The sequence below is a fragment of the Alligator sinensis genome, unplaced genomic scaffold (genome assembly GCF_000455745.1).
Source record: "Alligator sinensis unplaced genomic scaffold, ASM45574v1 scaffold1164_1, whole genome shotgun sequence".
In the NCBI taxonomy this organism is placed as follows: Eukaryota; Metazoa; Chordata; order Crocodylia; family Alligatoridae; genus Alligator; species Alligator sinensis.
Genome location: NW_005842225.1, coordinates 630,376 through 648,966, shown reverse-complemented (window position 1 = coordinate 648,966; position 18,591 = coordinate 630,376). Strand labels below are relative to the sequence as shown.

General features: G+C 44.7%; 1 protein-coding gene across 9 annotated transcripts in view; it reads left to right on the top strand.

Moving 5' to 3' along the window:
* Positions 1-18,591, top strand: part of ARHGAP17 (Rho GTPase activating protein 17) — a 61,455-nt gene that overhangs the window by 34,588 nt on the left and 8,276 nt on the right. For 7 of the 9 annotated variants that reach the window (XR_003094903.1, XM_006027123.2, XM_006027127.3 and 4 more), the window contains exons 3-18: positions 2,928-3,032; positions 4,391-4,467; positions 4,760-4,871; positions 5,053-5,129; positions 5,488-5,599; positions 7,361-7,429; positions 7,602-7,683; positions 9,946-10,073; positions 10,549-10,660; positions 11,167-11,248; positions 11,649-11,729; positions 12,639-12,752; positions 13,314-13,405; positions 13,536-13,692; positions 15,072-15,314; positions 18,247-18,416. Coding sequence is in view for 8 of the 9 variants with exons in the window: in XM_006027123.2 (XP_006027185.1) it covers positions 2,928-3,032; positions 4,391-4,467; positions 4,760-4,871; positions 5,053-5,129; positions 5,488-5,599; positions 7,361-7,429; positions 7,602-7,683; positions 9,946-10,073; positions 10,549-10,660; positions 11,167-11,248; positions 11,649-11,729; positions 12,639-12,752; positions 13,314-13,405; positions 13,536-13,692; positions 15,072-15,314; positions 18,247-18,416 (1,813 nt within the window). In the remaining variant the exon portion in view is untranslated. The remainder of the gene's footprint in view (positions 1-2,927; positions 3,033-4,390; positions 4,468-4,759; positions 4,872-5,052; positions 5,130-5,487; positions 5,600-7,360; positions 7,430-7,601; positions 7,684-9,945; positions 10,074-10,548; positions 10,661-11,166; positions 11,249-11,648; positions 11,730-12,638; positions 12,753-13,313; positions 13,406-13,535; positions 13,693-15,071; positions 15,315-18,246; positions 18,417-18,591) is intronic. The other 2 variants (XM_014521568.2, XM_006027129.3) reach the window with 1 other exon arrangement.

Here is an 18,591-nt window from a genome sequence, read left to right as displayed (position 1 = left end):
CCTTGTGGCTGCCTATAAGTTCATCACGGGGGCACAGAAGGGAATTGGGGAGGATTTATTCACCAAGGCGCCCCCGGGGGGTACAAGAAATAATGGCCACAAGCTAGCAGAGAGCAGATTTAGATTGGACATTAGGAAGAACTTCTTCACAGTTCGAGTGGCCAAGGTCTGGAACGGGCTCCCAAGGGAGGTGGTGCTCTCCCCTACCCTGGGGGTCTTCAAGAGGAGGTTAGATAAGCATCTAGCTGGGGTCATCTAGACCCAGGACTCTTTCCTGCTTATGCAGGGGGTCGGACTCGATGATCTGTTGAGGTCCCTTCCGACCCTAACATCTAAGAATCCTGAAAAGGTTGCTGACCCCTCATGTTGAGTATCTGTAAAACATGCTGCGCTGATATAGTTTAGCCTTCTCTGTTCCTGTGAAAATATCTGATAGGAAGCTTAAAATCAAGTCCTGCAAGCTCTCAAGGTGTGTTAATGCAGTTTATCTGTTTTCCTAGTTAGCAGACATAACATTAGGATGAAATTAAAGCCAGAAACTCTCCCTGCCTATGGTTGCCAAAAATGCCTGCAAGCATGGCTTTCCCAGGCACAGCACAGACCGGCTACACCCAAGCGGAAGATTTTATTCACTCATTTATTTGCGGGGGGGGAACCTCTTATCTAACTAAACTGCCTGTTAGTTTTTGGTAGTATTCATTTTATGAGCATGCTTTCAGCAATGTTCCTTTTTGCTTGGCTCTTCTGCTTTTGGTACTCTTTTTTTTAATTGCCTCTTGACTTGAAGAAAGTTATTTCTTTTTTCCTCTCCCAAATATCCTCAGTTAAATTTGTTCCTTTTCAAAGCAGAGCAGGACTGCAGTTAGAGACATTGATATTTTAATACAGTTTATTGGAGATGCTCCCTAGAGTATGTGGGTTCAGTGATTGTATTTAGGTGGGGTTTTTCATTTATTTATTTTTTAAGCCCCGGGAGGCAACCGTGTACCTGTTTTCAGTGTTCCCTCAAATTTTGCTCTGCCCATAACTTCACCCTGCGCGTGCTGTTCCTGTCTGGTAATGCTGTGACCCACACAGCATTTATTTTCTGATTGGCATCTCTGGTCATTTAACCATGGTAATGGGACATAAGCACCCCACCTGATAGCAGCCTGGGAAAGCAGAAGGCAGGGCAGGTAGGCAGCCATAGCAGCCATCTGAAGTCAAGCAGAATGCAGGGCCAGATGAGACCTTGGAGACTAATCTGTTCCGAGAGGCATGAGCTTCAGAGGTGCCTGCCTCCTTCATCAGATGCTATGAAGCTTATGCCTCTTTGGATGAGTTACTCTCTCTAAGGTGCCACCCTGCCTTGCTGCCACTTTCCGAGACAGAAGCTTCATAGCATTGAATAAAGGAGGTGACTTGCTCTGAAGCTTCCCTCTTGGAACAAGTTAGTCTCTAAGGTGGGTCCCTTTGCCTGATTACAGACTACCATGGCTAACTACCTGTCTCTAACCTGGAAGGCTGTACATTAAGGGTACAATTACTTTCCCCACGTGGAATAAAACAGCCCAAGAAAACAGTTCTTACTGGCTTCCAGCTAACAGAACAGTAACCCAACTGAGAGAGTTTCATCAGGACATTGGGTATAAAATGGACCTCCGAATGGAGAAGAGAAGTGGCAGCAATATCCTTCTGTGTTCTCTGTACATAAGAATTGTTGAAGTTCAGTTTGCTGTTTGTGGAGAAGCCAACAGTTTGTACACTTTCTATTTTTAAAACCAGTTGCTGTGTGCTTAAGGAGAGCTATCACAGGGGATAACTTAGCAAATACTGAAATTTGTTCTGGATACTAGGGGTCAAGCTATTTTTAGGTGTAGACATAATTGAGAAATGTATTACCCTCCTGGAAGGGATTGTTTGGCACTAGCAACAATCTGTAGAAGCTCCAAGTGAAAATTTGCATCTTTTCTAATTAGTTCCACAGATAAAACTTGTTCTTTGTTTTCTGGTTGTTTTTAAATAAAAATCATTCCAAAGAGCCTCCTTTAATCTTGGTGAGTCATCGAAACGCAGATAAACTGCATTCCTCTGATGCTGTGCATAGAGGTTCCCAGTGCCATAAGCAGTCCTACCCCAGCGCTGCTACTTTTGGAGACCTGTTCTTGATAAAATTCTTCCAAATAAAGGATCTTAACTGTTTCAGTTACTGGCTTTACTTTTGTTTCAAGAACAACCTAATCTGAAATGAAGTTAGCTCTGGTTTACCTGGGTGTAACCGTATTTAAAAGTGAGCTTAAGGATTCCAATATGCTATGCTAAGCTAAATGCAAGTACCTGTCTTGAAAATTGTACCCTGTGTCTGTGTGTCTTATTGTTTTCCCACCACACCAGAAAAACCCTCAGTACTTTTCTAAGTTTGTCTTTCCCCTGTCCACCTTGCGCAGGGCTTGGGAACTTTCCTTTTAGAGGTAATAGCAAGAAAGCAAAACCCTTTAGCTATAGTTGAATGATCTGGGTAGTTTGCTACCCCTCACTGTGCAACTGGGGAGAATGGAGAAGGTACAGGAATTTCTACTGAGGCATTGTTTGTGGGTCATATTGTGAACATATTTGCTGCTTTCATATCAAATTGAAAATAGTGGGTATTAGTGGGGCTCCGTCAGGTTACTAGCATACTCTAGTCATCTTCCCCCTTCCATTCCAGAGCCCCTCAGAGGCTGCAGGTCACCTGCAAAAGCGGGGAGAACTTGTGCCACCACAGATGGATGCACTGTAAACTCCCTTCCAAATAAGTTTGCCATCTGGCTGTTACAGTAAAGCATCTGAATTTCTTGTAAGCAGTAGAACTTGAGAAATACACAAACGTGAACTAAAAGTGGCACAGGAAGAAGATGTTCTGCTGAGACCAAGAAAATAACTTCTGTTTTTTCCTCTTCCATGGCTAGATTGAGAGACGTCTTGACACAGTGAGGTCTGTTTGCCATCTTACGCAGAAACGATTAATAGGATGCTTTCAAGGCCAGCATGGTACAGATGCTGATAAGAGACATGTAAGTACGACAGGTCTTCGGATAGCGTTCCGAGTCTGGTCTGTAAAAAGCCTTTTGTGTGCTGATCGGATGCTATGCCCAGCGTCAGCTAATGGAACAAAACTCTGCAGTCATCCCACGTGTTGACATTTCTAATGAAGTAGATTGTCTGCCACAGTTCATGATCTAACTTGGATAGCATAGCTGTTTTGTAAAGTGCCCCAGGGTGCTTCCTCTGTTCTCTGTGAACAGTACATCCAGGGGGTAGGATCAGAGGGATGGGGCAGTTGCTGTCCCAGGGAGACTAAAAAGGCCAGGGCTCATCAGTTTGGAAAGGAGAAGGCTGTGAGGTGTATGAAAAACATGAAGGGTGTGGACAAAGTGAACAGGAACCTATTCTTCAACAAGTCCCAGAACACTAGAACCGCAGGGCACCCACTGAAATCAGTAGGAGGCAGGTTTAAAACTAACAGAAGAAAGTACTTTATGCAGCGCATAGTTAACACATGGAACTCATTGCCACAGGAGGTTGTAGAGGCTGATATAGCCAGGTTCGGAACGGGACTACACACATTCATGCATAATAGGCTTATTAATGACTGCCAAATGGAACAGTTGGAGATGTATCTTCTGGCATCTCTAAACCAATGATGGTGGATACTGGGGAGGGTAATGAATAGAGGATAATCACACTAGATGAACCCTGTTCAGAGCTTTCCCTCTAAAAACATCAGGCTGCTGGGCTAGATGGACCATTGGTCTGACCCAGTCTGGCACTTCCTATGTTTTTAGGGTCACTGGGGATAAGCATCTGATGGGCGGGCAAGCTTCTCATAATAAGTGTCAAGCAACAGGTTTTGGATTGTCTTGTACTTGCCACACTATTGGCCTGGTTTCTTTGAGCTGCTTGTTCTGTATAGATCAGGTAAAAGGATTGGGGCATTTCAGTAGAGTCACTGAGAGCAACTGTGCCATGTGCTCAGTGTTCAGATCTGTTGGTTTGAGACTTTCTGTAAGTAAGAAGTTTCACTTGACTTTTACAATTTGTGTATGCTTAAATGCTTTTAACCAATGATGATGTGCTAGTGGTAACTCTTGCCAACTGATGTAGTCAGCCTTCTCCTGAGAACCTTGGAAAAAGGTTGCTTAGCATTGGAGCTGGTCTTTCACCGTAGGCATATGGCACCCAAATGGTAGCAAAAAACAGCAAGTGTCATTTTAAGGTAATCCAGATCAGCCCCTTGTTTTGGGGACTGGACTTCATAAGAGCTAAGGAAAAAATAGTTCAGTAGAGGGTACAGGAAGAAGAACTTTAGAGGTATATTAGAACAGCATGTAAGAGGAGGAGGCAAAATACTTATATCTCTTCTGCTCTACAGAAAAAACTTCCTTTAACGGCTCTTGCTCAGAATATGCAAGAAGGGTCTGCCCAGCTAGCTGATGAAACTCTGCTGGGGTAAGTGTCTGGTCCTCGATGAAGCTGTGCTCCATCACTGATTTGGAGTTTTTCCGGTAATAGAGTTTTTAAGTATTGGAAAGCTCTCTTAAAATAAAGGATAACATTTAATTTAGTTTAAGTACTGCATTCTGAAGACTAAGATCATAGTGTTTAGCTTAGCACTGGACTCTCTTGTCCTAACAAAACACACTTGTAGCATTCTCAGGTTTTTAATTTTGTATTCTTTAGTCTGAGATCTATAGTAACTCAGACTGCACAGTGACTTCCTGTGCTCTTTTCTTTTAAACAGGAAAATGCTGGATACTTGTGGTGATGCAGAGAATAAGCTGGCAGTAGAGCTCTCTCACCATGAGGTACAAATTGAAAAAGAAATCTTGGAACCACTATGGCAACTCACAGAGGTAGGTTGCTTCAGCAAATAAACCTGACTTCACTTTACCGAGCAAAGTAAGCTAGATGTGGTGTGGACTGGCTTCTGTTGAAAAGATAAGAAATAACTTGTTAACATAACATAGGATTGAAAGAACTTAATTTTTTTTAGAGTGTTTTAAATGAAAATAAACAGTAGATGTCTGGTTGCAGGCAGAAATTCCCAACATTCAGAAGCTGAGGAAGCAGCTTGCAAAGCTGGTGTTGGACTGGGATTCTGCTAGAGCCAGGTAAGAAATGACTTCAACTACTGGGAAATCGCATGGTAAGTGTTGTTTTTATAGTGAAGTCTTCCCATTCCTGACATTCCTCTGGCGTTTGCCTCTAAATCACTGTTGTATACATGTGAACACTTAGAGGAAAATCAGCTAAACCTAAAACTTCAAGCTGTACAAAAAAAAAAAAAAGGATTTTTGCACTATATAGGTCAGGTTCTTGAATCTTGGGTAGTCACCCACCAGCGTAGATAGGACAAAAATAGTGATTCTTAAGTCTCCTCTGCTTAATGTAGTGAGAGACGGTCAGTTGCATTTTTATTAATAAACCTAGCATAATCTCCACAGAATAACTGAAGCCTCTCTTCTGCAGGTATAACCAAGTCCACAAGACTTCAGGAACTAATTTTCAAGTGCATCCCTCAAAAATTGATTCCCTGAAAGAAGAGATGGATGAGGCTGGAAACAAAGTAGAGCAGTGCAAGGTATGGGTTAATCTGTAAAATCTCTCCTTGGATATGCCTGTCACTAACAGCATATTTGTTGCATTTGATCCTATAAACTCCTTTCCTGGCACTATCTTCAGGAACTGTAAGTGGTGGTAATTATCATAAAGCAATGCATCTTTAAGAGTTGCGTCAAGTCAAGTGAGTCTCTTTCTGTATCCCGTTAGCTTAAAGAAAATGTTTATTTCTGAGTTCAGAGGTATTTTACCATTCTTCCATAGGTCAGGTGTGGTGTAGTCCATTCAACGAGTAAAATGTTGCCCCAAGCTGTCTTCCCAAAAATGAACTTGATTTTGGTGATCTGTTGGATCTGTAAGACTGATATCAGTAGAGATGAGCTGGTGTTCATATTACAGCTCCTAGGTCTGGGCTGTGGTGTCCAGTGCATGCACCTGCAGCTGTTGCATATCCATCAGATGCCAACTACTAGGGGTGTGCGAACTGGACCATATTCAATTCTGATTGGGCCCGATTCAGGGGACAGTGTTTCAATGTGTTGATTTGGCTCACTGTCCCAACCTGTTTCGGCCAAATCTGAATCTGAAGGTTCCATTCCGATTTTGGAGAATCAGTGATTCAGACATAGCTTTAAATGTTTTTTCTACATGCCTCGAGGTACTAGGCGCGGCTTATGAATGCTGGGGTGGATAGAGCCTCCCACAGGAGTGCGGTGGGGGCCTCTGCATGCTCAGTGGCGAACCTGGAAGAAGACCAGAAGTACTTCCGGGTCTGCCACTGAGCGTGTGGGGAGCCCTGCATGCACCCCCAGCTCAGCAATCAACCACTGGGGGACCCTGGGTGCCCACCCCCTAGACCCAGGAGGCACCAGTTGCCAGGAGGGGTGTCCACAGTGGACCTGGAAGTGCTTCTGGTCCACTTCCGGGGCCGCCACCAAACACTCTGGGGACACCCCCCCCCCCCCAAACACCAGCATCTGGGCATTCACGAATCGCCTGGTACCTTAAGGTTTGTAGAAAAAACATATAAAACTGTGTCTATGTCTGAATCATCAAATCTCTCCAGATCAATTCGGAGGGTTCTGATTCGATTCCGAGAAAATGAGTCTCCTGATTTTGATTCGGAGATTCGGCCGCCGAATCGAATCGGCAACTGAAGCTTTGCACAGCCCTACTAACTACATGGAGATTTCAAGCCAGTGACCTAGGTGATGCTGCTGTCAGTGTTGCAGGCTTCCAAACCTCACACTGAAGATTTCTGACCACGCTTTGTTTTCATAAGATACTTTAGCATTTTGATTTTTCCACTTGATTACAAAGCCATTAAGAAATATTGCATCTTGCTGCTGTGGTGTGGGGTAGAAAATGTTGAGGAAGGAATGATTTTTTTTTTTTTTTAATAGCCAGTTCTTTACATGCATGTAAAGTACGCTCCCATGGTGGCTGCTAAATGTAACAAACAACCACCCTTGCTGTAGTGAGTAGAAACAAACGAGCAAAATCCAGTTGTGGTTCAGCAATTACCCACTTGCTTAAAGATGCTCTCGGTGTTGCCACACGATAGGTTTTCCTTGCAATCCAGTAGTGGACGTGTGAATTTCTGGTAAACTAAGTACATTCTTCAAACAGCCTTTTTTCTGCTGGCAGCCCTACCATGTGTAAAGCAAGTGATGGCAATGCTGAACCATTTGATTCCTGCAGTGTAGACTAAATGGTTTTGTTAAATTACTAGCTAGGCTTCTTATCTTTTTCTTTTTTTTTTTTTTTCCCCACCCCCTCTAAGGACCAACTTGCAGCAGACATGTATAACTTTGTATCCAAAGAAGGGGAGTATGCAAGATACTTTGTCACGGTGAGTGTCCTTTTGTTTGATCATATTTGGCACTTGTGGAAAACCACTTCATTTTGAAAGATGACATTACATGTGCTAAACCTTCTCATTGTGTGTGTGTGTGTGTGTGTGTGTGTGTTCCTCAGAAGCTAACCCTGTTTTTGTTTTTTTTAAATGTGGGTTTTGTTCTCAGTTATTAGAAGCACAAGCAGATTACCATAGAAAATCATTAGCAGTCTTAGACAAGGTCCTCCCTGAAATTCAAGCCCATCAAGGTAAAGTAACCTGTGCTCTGGCTGACGCTTCTCCTTGCCTGCGCCACCTCTGACCTATATTCTTCTCCTTTCTGGACTCTTGCATGCAGCGCCTTTTTAAAAAGCCATTTTAATCTCTTAACAACGTTACATCCCCCCCAAATCCTTCCATCTTTGGCTGCTGCGTTCTCTGGAGCTCCTCCAGCCCTATATTAACACACTAATGTAACATTAAGGGTCTGTCTCTGAGAGAAAGCAAGAGAAGACTTCTGTAATTGGTTGCATCAATGTGTTCCCTCTCTCTTAACTGGACATAGTGGGAACCTTTCAGTAACCCTTCCCTGGCACACATGCCCCAAAGGGGACTCCTTCACGAGCAAGAAACGAAGTAGGATCCTAAAGTACCAGCATTATGGGATTTGAATTCCAAGGACCTCTCCCAAACTTTGCAAAGCTGATTATGCTTCCCGCCCCCCCGCTTTCCAAAAGCATCCCTTCTCTACATGTTCATATTGTACTGCAGCTACTTCTTGGCTACTGAGCTCTGGCTTATTCAAAGTATTCAGGACTGCAGTGCTGGCCCCCCTCATCCATGAGGGTACACGCGAACAAGAATTCTTTATCTCTTCTCGGTGCTATCAAGCTATGCATTAGTCATCTTGACCTTAGGCTTGGACCTTGCCCTTGGCTTACCATATGGCGTGGAGATGCACTGTGTGCTGTCACACTTAGAAACCTGGAGCAGAAGCTGCCATCTTAAACATTGTCCTTATCAGCATGGTGCCCACTATGAGCGCTGAACTCGCAAATACTAAAGGACTGTTTTGAACAAAATCTGAGACAAGTATATCATCTGAACCATGTGTGCTGATAGTTCAGCAGAGTGTTTTGGGCTGTGGATCAAATGGAAGGTCTTAATGCCCCCCAAACAAGGAAATGCTGAGAACTGCTGGAAGCATGGCATGAATATCTGCTCTTCAGACACGCTAATGGAAGGTACTGTTTAGCAGAGTAGTAAAACCAGTACAGTTTCATGGTGGAACATTATGGACTAGTGAGGTCAATTCTCTACTTAAGGGAAGTAGATCTGATTGTATTGGATTGCTTCCTCACTGATTAATTAGCCAGTGTGTACAGCACTTGAGAAGCCAAGTACTGCATAAGTGTTAGGTATTACATGAGCACTTGGAAAGCATGCTGGGAAGCAGTGTGGTTCAGGAGATAAGAGCTGGGACTGGGAGAAAATGCCTTTGCTTCTATCCCAGCTCAGCTCTCTGTTGCTGTAACTTTGAATGAGTCACTTAAAGCTGTCTGCACTTCCCTTCTGCCGCTACTTGCTAAATTGAGGATGATAAATGCTTATTTGTCTCTTTGAAGTGCTGGGCAGTCTAAGAATGAAAAGCGCTAAAACCCAAGCAGTGGTGATGCAGTTCATACATATGGCATGTGTAACCTGCTGGTATCTTACAAAACATGGTGTCTCAGGCTTTTTTCCTTCCCCTCTAAAAGAAATGGTGCTTAGGTACTAACAGTCGTGTAATCCTTTCACATCTTCATTTGTCAGTTGTGACAGCCCAAAAGTACTGGGGGAAATAAGCTAATTCTAGGGGGCAAGGAGAGTCAGCCTTCTGTGAGGAAGACCTTTTGTCAAAATTTTGCTTTAAAAAATGCAACCAAGAGTAAAATTTTAAAGCTGTTTTGAATGCTTTTTGGAAACAGATGGATGGGGTTTAGTACTGGAACAGTGACAGACCCTTAAATATGGTGATCCAGTTAGAGATACTGGGGCTACTAACATACATGACTCTTGCCATCAATAGTAGGCTTTGCGTTTGGCCTAACGCGCACTATGCCAGCTGCAGGTACAATCAGGCAGCCCAGGCCAAGCAATAAGAAATTCTCCTGAGCAAAAGCAAAAATACTTTTTTAAAAGGGCCAAAAACCTATGCATCTGAATTGTGGTAAATCAGAATTAATTTCAACTGAAAACCAAACATAAGTTATAATACATTTACCTGGTGGATATAACATCTTCCAGCTACACAAGAATAATTAATTTGATAAGCCGCCCGAAGAGAGGTGGACAAAGAGGGTTTACTGTCTTGCTCTCACCTGCAAGCTTTTCTCTTTTCTCATGACCAAAGAGACCTTGCAAATCAAAGGCTGCAATGCTTGTAATTAAATTCTTATGATCACACTTGATTTTCTTCTAAACCTCTCTGGAGCATAGTTCAAGTTGTTCCCTTCACCATGTTGCTCAGTGTTTTGCTACTCTCTAACTAGACAAATGGACAGAAAAGCCAGCCTTTGGAACACCCCTGGAGGAGCATCTCAAACGCAGCGGTCGTGAAATTGCACTCCCTATTGAGGCTTGTGTTATGATGCTCTTGGAAACGGGAATGAAAGAAGAGGTAGGAATTTCTGCAAACTGGACAGTAAACTTTTTCTCTTGTGTAAAAGGTCTTAAGAAGAGGCAAAGCCCAGTCAGTGTAACTGTTGAGGAAAGGGATAGCATTTGTGTAAGTAAGCCTGCATGGCACAAAAATACAAGGGCGTTTTGTCCCCTTGTGTAAATTAGCCTCTCCTAACAGGATAACCCACCCATCCCCACAACTTCAAATGTATTCGGGAACCAAGTGGGACTAACTTGAATGTGAAAATGCAGAGATGGGGACAGTGGAGGGGAAGGTGTTGAGTATTGATATATCAATGCTGGTTCAATAATCAAGCTAACTTTTTTGCGTTGGCAAAATAAAGACGTGAATCTTGTAACTGTTGCAAGAAGGAAGGTTGTCACTGCATTGTTGTAACCGTGAAGGATGCTGGATTTAACGACGGCACGTCAGCTGTCAGTCATAGGAACTGACCCTCGTTCTCATAATGTAGGGCTTATTCAGGATTGCTGCCGGAGCCTCCAAACTGAAGAAGCTGAAAGCTGCATTGGACTGTTCCACTTCCCAGCTCGATGAATTCTATTCGGACCCTCATGCTGTAGCAGGTAGCACGACCATTTTGAATCGTATCCCTTATGCCTTTCATTTGTCATTGGCATGTTACAATATTAAGACGTTTTTGTAGATAAACACTGAAATGCAAGTAGTATGAACCCTCCAGCCCAGTGCACCCGTATTGCAGAGATCAGGTGTAGGGCACGCATACCAGGCACACATGGAATGTTTATTTCTGTAAGGCCTGAGCAGAATTCAGGTGGCCGCATTCATACCAGTGTCATGTTTCTTCTCGTGACAGAGGTCTGAGAGTCCAGAGCTGTGCGCAGCTGAAGCTGCGGTTTCAGTCCATAAAGTCATTTTGAAATTCTAAACAACTTGGTGGTGCTGATTACTGTAGTAATCGGGAGGCCCCATTGCTGGGGACAGATACACTGTTGAAATGTGTCCCTGCACAAACTTCAGCAGGGCTTCACATCAGTGTGAGGGTCCGGCCGCAAGACTGAGGCCAGTGTTTCAAATGGCCGAGATGACTGTTCTCCTGGTCTGTTTGCAGGTGCCTTGAAGTCCTACTTACGAGAGTTACCAGAACCCTTAATGACCTACAGCCTCTATGAGGAGTGGACGCAAGCTGCAAAGTAAGAGTGCTAGAAACACAGATGTGAGCAGTGCGTGCGTGAATGGGGCTTTTCTCACTTCCCCTCAAACGCACAGAAAACTTCTCACACTTACACAATCGCTCCACCCTCGTTCCATTCCAGCAGGCAATGGCGTGCTGAAGGAGTGTACCACTTTGGTTGTAACTGCACTGAAATGTGTGTTTTACTTGAAGTAGCTTTATACTCCAATGTGTGTAAAGACTATTGCTTATTACAGTTAATTAAGGGATTTACAAAGCAGTTGATTAAATTAATGCACAGACAGTGGGCTAATTATGCATAAATGAAAACCGTAAGGCCTGCATTCTTTGGTAGCAAATAGAATTCCTCCTGCAGGTCTGAAAGTCTGGCCTAAAGAAAGGCTGTCTCCTCCCCACAGTATACAAGACCAGGACAAGAAGCTGCAAGACTTATGGAGAATCTGTCAAAGATTGCCCAAGCACAACCTGGCGAATTTCAGGTACGTCAACGATTGCTGCAGTTCTTAGGACTGTAGCTGCAATAGCAGAAAACAGCTGCTTGCAAAGGTTTGACTTGTCATGGTTTCCAGTTTTATTTATTTTTATTTTTTACTTGCTTAAGTTCCATTTAAGCTTTTGAAAGGACATCCTGTTTTATTAAAGAGTTGGAGAGTATGGATGTTGGCTGTTGAATTGAATAGTGCATTGCATGCGGCAGTGCCTTACGCCTTAAAAGCACAAACTGAGCGGAGATAGTGCAGTCCCTGTAGCCTCGCTCCAGTGAAACTTTGACATAGGCACTCTAGAGTGTACGTTCTCTGCAAGACTACTCCACATTGCTTAGCATTTCTTTCCCGTGAGGCTTTCCAAATATGGAAGCTGCACCTGGATTCTTTCCTTGCAGTTTATCTCTAGCTAGCTTTCACTCTCAAGGACATGAAAGGGATCTCTTTAGCTTTTAGAAGTCTTAAGTGCATAATGGGAAAGCGTTTGTTGAAATATGGCATAGCCCACCTTTGTTGAATGTGATTGCAGAGTGCATGATCCATCTGATCTCAGTACAGGTTCAGTAAACATTTGCTTTCTTCCGCTTAGTAGGGAAAAAATCTTCTATCCTATTAATCACTTCCCACTGACTTCAGTTTTCATTGTTTCATGGGCAAAAAATTGATGGCCACCTGCAAACCATGAAATCTGTTGGTCTCATTTTGCAGTTGTCCTAAAGAGTTCCCAGAAGCTTTGCTTAAAATGCTAGCTTCGCTAATGTGTGTGGTCCTGGTTTGCAGTATCTTCTCAGGTGACGACGTTGATGCAAAAATTACTGTACCCTTTAATCCTTGAGATGCCAGCGTAGCCCTGTGTGATACACTTCTACTGTAACTGCCTAAGGACATGTTTCATTTTCATAGGTATTTAATCAAATTCCTGGCAAAGCTCTCACAGAACAGTGACATCAATAAAATGACTCCCAGCAACATTGCAATAGTGTTAGGCCCCAACTTGTTATGGGCAAAGACCGAAGGGTAAGTTGTGGTTTTTGGGGTTTGTTTTTTTTAAACAGCACTTAGTGAATGTTAAAGTATCATAGCACCTTCTTCATCACAGATCCCAGTGCCCTAAATAATGTAAATTATCAAGAAGTGGAGAGATTTGTAGTCACATTTCAGAAGCATCTCTCCTCCAGGGAGCTTCATGAAATGTCACGCACATCTGTCAGACATGTGGTGCTCTTTAGAAATGTGCATTCTGTATGCTTTGTGATGAAGTCTGCAGTATTTGGGAGTGTACTGTTTTTGGTTTGCTTTTTTGTGGGGTGCCAGTTAGACTTGCCATACCTCATTCAACTTGGATTTGCACTTTAAGGCATGCAAAACAAATGCCCTTTACCCAAGAAAAGGCACCTTATGCTCAAAAGCATGTCAAAATTTCTCCCAACTAAGTGGTTGGTCTCATAAAAGGTACCACCCACAATTTCCTGGGCCATCATAGCTACACTCCAACACTACCAAACACACTTAACAAGGTTTTCCCCTTGAAAGAGCTGTCTGTCTCAAAGATTCTGGTCTTCTGAATTTCTTCCCCAGATCTCTTGCTGAAATGGCAGCAGCAACTTCAGTCCATGTGGTAGCAATTATTGAGCCAATCATTCAGCATGCAGTTTGGTTTTTTCCTGAAGGTAAGGACTTCCATTCGTGCAAGGATTTTTGTGAACACTAGTTGCGTGATATTCTTGGAGTTAAATTGCCAGGACTGTACATTACCTTGTGTGTTCATGCCTTACCATACCCTGTCTGTCTTTTGCCCAGAAATTGATTTTAATGTGTCTGGGGCATTTGTCCTGCTTCCTGCTGTTAATTCGAATCACTTGTCTCACACTGGGAATGAGTACGAGTCAGGGACTCAGGAACGGAAGAGGCCGGTCAGCATGGCTGTAATGGAAGGGGATTTGCTGAAGAAGGAAAGGTACGTTGGGCTCTCTGCACTGATCTCCAGACACTGGCCTGCACTTGGACAGAACTACTGATGAGTGTAGCTTGACACCTTGTGTGTTGACCTCAGAAGGGGGACTTCGTGGAAACCCTCTAGGTAATGTCTTAGTGATTTTTATTTCCCCTCGTGTTGTTGCAGCCTGAGGAAGGTTCAGAGGTAACGTACTGGTGTTTCCTTCAACATATGCTCTCTGCATGAGAAAAGCCAAGCAGACCATTACTGCTTCTGTTTTATCATATTCCCAACTCATAGGTTTTGAGTCTCCCAAATCAGATTTACACACTTTTAATGGATATCTCTAACTTCTGAATGTTCTGAGGCTTCTGGTTAAAGCCCATGGGCAGAAGTGGTGTTACCTGGTGCCTTCATGATAAAAGACTTCTGATTTGATGATATCAAAGATACCACGGCAGATACTAGAATTCACTAAAACTGTGCTGTCCCCCATGTAACATGTAGTGTGGAAGCTCATTTGTTGTCATTTGTATCTTGAGTATTGAAGCATTGTGCTGTTGTGTTTTGAGCTCTTCATGCAAATGTTAAAACGGTAACAATTTAACTATGGTTAGACATGCACATTTATTGGCCGATTTGCATTTATCACAGTTATTTGAATTGGATTTCCCTGCTCTCCTGTACTGAACAGCACTGACTAGGAGAGAGGGGAGGGAATCGAAAATGAATTCAAGGTTCCCTTTAACTCGTTTTAGTGAACTTTAACAGTGCTTCACAAGTTTGACGGTGCTGTCTGTTGGAATTCCAGTCCGTTTACCCATAGTTAAATAAGGACCTGTACTTTTTTTCTTTCCTTTTTTTCATGTTTTAAACCAAGCATACTTATAGAAGTGTATATCCACGTTCTAACATCTGTTGTCAAATGTACGTAATGACTCAGAGTGCCTATTAAGAGGGGGGGGGAGCTACAAACTATAGTGAAAAAATTATTATAGAAAATTTGAGGTTGGCAGGGACCTCAGGAGGTCACATCTAGTTCGACCTCCTGCTCTGAGCAGGCCCAGCCCCTACCGGGGTGCTGAAGGAAACTTTTTAACACGGTAAAACTACCGAGCAGAGCAGCTGGACCTTGCTGTTGGTGTCCCTCTTCAAAACCAAATTGAAGCTGAATCCCAGGGACGTGTCTGCCCTCTGTGTGGATAAGCTGAGTAGCGTTGCATGTCTTAACACTAATGGTGTTCGTGTAGGAAGTTGAAGCTTTCCCTGTTGCTGCTTTGCATGCTAAGCAACAGGGGCTGCTGCTGTTTTCCGTGGGTTATAACATGCGGTATCGCCCTGTTGCTCAGTGTATCTGGAGTTGGCTTGCATGGTGTGTTTACTCTTTCTTCTCTCTGTAGCTTTGGTGTCAAGGTTATGGACTTCCAAGTGAATCCTCGGAGATGTGGCACTATAAATAGAAAGCACACATCCCCAGCTTTCCAGCCACCGCTCCCACCTCCGGAGGCTGGCACGCTGGCTCAGCCCGGAGCAGAGCAGCATTCGCAGGGTGCTGTGGCTGAAACCAGCCCGGCGGGTGCTGCTTTTGCTCCCTCTGCTGGCACAGCGGAACAGTTACCGAGTCAAGGAAATGAGGATGTCAGGTAAGCAGGACGGCTTCTGCTGGTGTCCGCTTAGGGCCCGCTCCTTCAGCAGCAAACTGACCTGCCACGTGGCCGTCCGCAGGGTTCTGCCACCTCAGTGCTTGCCCTCTCGTGTGAGGTGCCGTGCGATGCACGAGGAGAAAACGCTGCACAAGAGATGGTTTGTGCTCGACACTAATTACACCAAAGCCCGTCTCTCTCAGAGAGTTCTCAAACCGCAGGCTCCCTCTGCTCCTGGCTGATCTCTTCGGGTCCCGCTCCTGCAATCTTCGCTGTCCTCATGGCGGTCAGTTTATTGCTGAAAGAAACCAAGCTATCTGTGGCAATACTGGAAGCTTATAGGTTTTGTCTCTCTTGTTTCGTATTAATGACTTGGATTTATGCCTCACTTGTCTTCAGTACGTGTTAGCTAGTGGAGGAACAGACTTGCTTCTAACCAGCAACTCAGAAGTCAATTTATCACTCTTCAGCATCAGAATTTCTTGAGTGTGATGCTCTTTAAGTTTCTGCCACTTAATTACTGTGAAATTGTAGGCAATCATTACCTTTTTTTTTAAGTTGTCATGAACTTTGATTTGAAGAGCAATAGCAATAGATTGATCCCCTCCTTTCCATACTTTAGGATTGAAGCTGTACTTTGCTCTCACTCTACTGGCAGCTCAAGTGAAAGCTGAAGAATTTAAGTGCCTAAGACTAGTACTTCCCAAGCTTCAGTCCCCTACATCATGACACAGGCTACAAACCATATTTTTGGAGTAGTCAGAGCAACGATTTTCTTAGTGTATTTTTCTTTCTAGGTGATGCTCTTGGAGATATTAAGAGGCAAATCCATTATGATCACATCTCCAGCTTTGGGGAGGCTTGCAATCCCCAGGCTGTTACCAGTTAAGAGCAGTCCTAGTGGACTGTAAAGCATAAGGGGGTTGGGTGTTTATCTTTACAACAATGTACTGGTGCCTTTTTCCTAACTAATTTTGTTTAAAATATATTTGCACCCAAAACATTTTTCTAACAACATTAATTCTTTAACGGAGTTGGCCCCGTGGGACCCAGGACTTTGGATTCCTGTCACGATTCGGTTTTTCCCCAATACCGAGAAGAGGTGAACAAATTGGCTCGTATTCATGGTAGTTGAGAGCCTGCCACCGGCCTGTCTGCTGCGCTTGTGTGCACTTGACACGCAGGAGGAGGAGGGGAAGTAGGTTGCATCTTATAAGCAAAAGTGATTGACCATGTAGCTCGTTCTGCCCTTTCCTGTGAGGCAGGAATGGAGCATGAGGGGATTTCAGGAGAGAGGATTTGATTCTCACAGCAAGTGTGTAGGGAAGAAAGGCAGACACGGGTTGGGACAATGAACAGCTCCACTACACGCAGCGTGTTCACAGTAGTTTTCTTCCCGGTTCCATTGTCCTCATTCCCCGGGTCCTTTTACTCCTTCCTCTTGGAATTGGGTTACTTGCCCTCTCCCTGCCACCAAATGCTGAGATTGGAAAGGTCCCCACCTTTCCTTAACATCTGTCATGGGCCTCTGCTACAACAGGATCAAAGAAACTGAGGGGCGGAAGGGACCTCAAGAGGTCACATCCAGTCCAATCCCCAGCCCCGACTACATCATCCCAGCCGAAGCTTTGTCTCCCCGGGTTCTGAAACCCCCCACAAGGATGGAGCCCTCCTCATCCTCTCCGAGAAGACTTGAGCAGTGGCCTGTCTCGCACTCTCCAGCAGGTCTGAGGGCAGCTCGTTTGGGAGCTCTCTGGAGCTCTTGAAGAGAGGAGACGACTGCTCCTTTGGCAGGCAGCTTCAGCTGCTCTCCTCAGTGGCAGCTGCAGCAAAGTGCTTTCCGTTCTCCTGCCTGGGGCCCGGAGCATCGGGCTGCTGCTTGGCTCTCTGCAGACCACACTGCAATGAGACGGGGCAGCGTGTGATGTGTGCAGAGCTCCAGCAGCAAGAGCGTGCCCGTGCCATCCGAGCACCTCCCCTTTGCTTTTTCCTCAGTCTTGCCTTTCATTTAAAATGAGTGGATTGCTGCTTGTTCACACTTCTGCTGTTTCCCATCTAACTAAGAGGTCCTCCAGAATCTGCAGAGGGTCTGGAGCAATAGCCTTGAGTGTTAATGCTGATGGCCCAGTGGGGCCAATTTTTTAGCCAAGTCTTAGCTCCAAAAAGTGGTGGTTGGCTTTTTTTATGCTATTCAGTGGAGACTAAGCACTGCTCTCTCTCAACTGGCTATGTCCAGATGCAAATGAAATCCAGGTGGGAGATGAGAACAGACCCCCAGCCAACCCCAGTGAGGTGAAGGAATTCCCTGTGCCCACCTTCCTGCCCCCAGGAACCGCACCCAGTGTAATGTCTGCACGCTGTGCCCTGGTCAGTCTGCGACACCAGGGGCTCAGTTATCACAGTGTCCATCTGCAGGTTGCTTTGGTAAAATGCACGGAAAAATGCAGATTAAGCCTCTTTGCCTGGAGGGCTTTAGACTGAAGTGAGACTGGGGGGTGCGGGGGTGGTAATCGGAGCCCTTCTGGGAGCTCTTGTGTTGGGAGCCTGAGGAACGAGATTCAGGGTATTGCTGCTGCTTCACTGTGGTACAACACAGCCGATACTTGCACTGTAATGATAGGTTCGGGTGTTTATATATAGACAGGTTACAAAATGATAGCTCCGGACTGTTGTTAAGGTAGGGATACCGCATGCCGCAGTCTGGGGAGTCTACCTGAGACTAAGTGAGCGGAGAAACGAGACAGTTGTGAACATGCTCAGCTGTAACCCACAGCTCCCTTTTAAATACCACCCCTGTATAGGGCTCGTTTCCAGAAACCTCTGTGCATAGCAGGAAAGTAACTGTTTGTAGGGTAGACCCAGGAATTGGTGCAGCTCATTTGGGAGAAGCATTTTTATAAAAAACACCTTTTGATTCGTTTTTAATTTTCAGTGCCGCCAAGCCCAGGGACACGGCGCCTTCCACGACTCCTCCGCCCGTCAGAAACGGTGGGAATGTAAGCGCGCCCCAGCACCAGCCCCAGCCTGCCAGCGCCCCTAGCCAGCTTTCTGTTAACCTGCCGCAGAACGCAGCTGGGCCCAGCCCCCACTCGGTGAGAAGAGGTATGTCGTATTCTTGGCTCAGTTTTCAAACTGTGACCAAATGCCACCTTGGGTGTCCGTCGTGCCAAACGTGATCCTCGTAGCCAGCGCTGCTCAAGTAACCAATACCCAAGATCTTCTTTTCTTCTAATCTTTGGTGTATTTGAATGGATGTTTTTTTTTCTTTCTCTTCAAG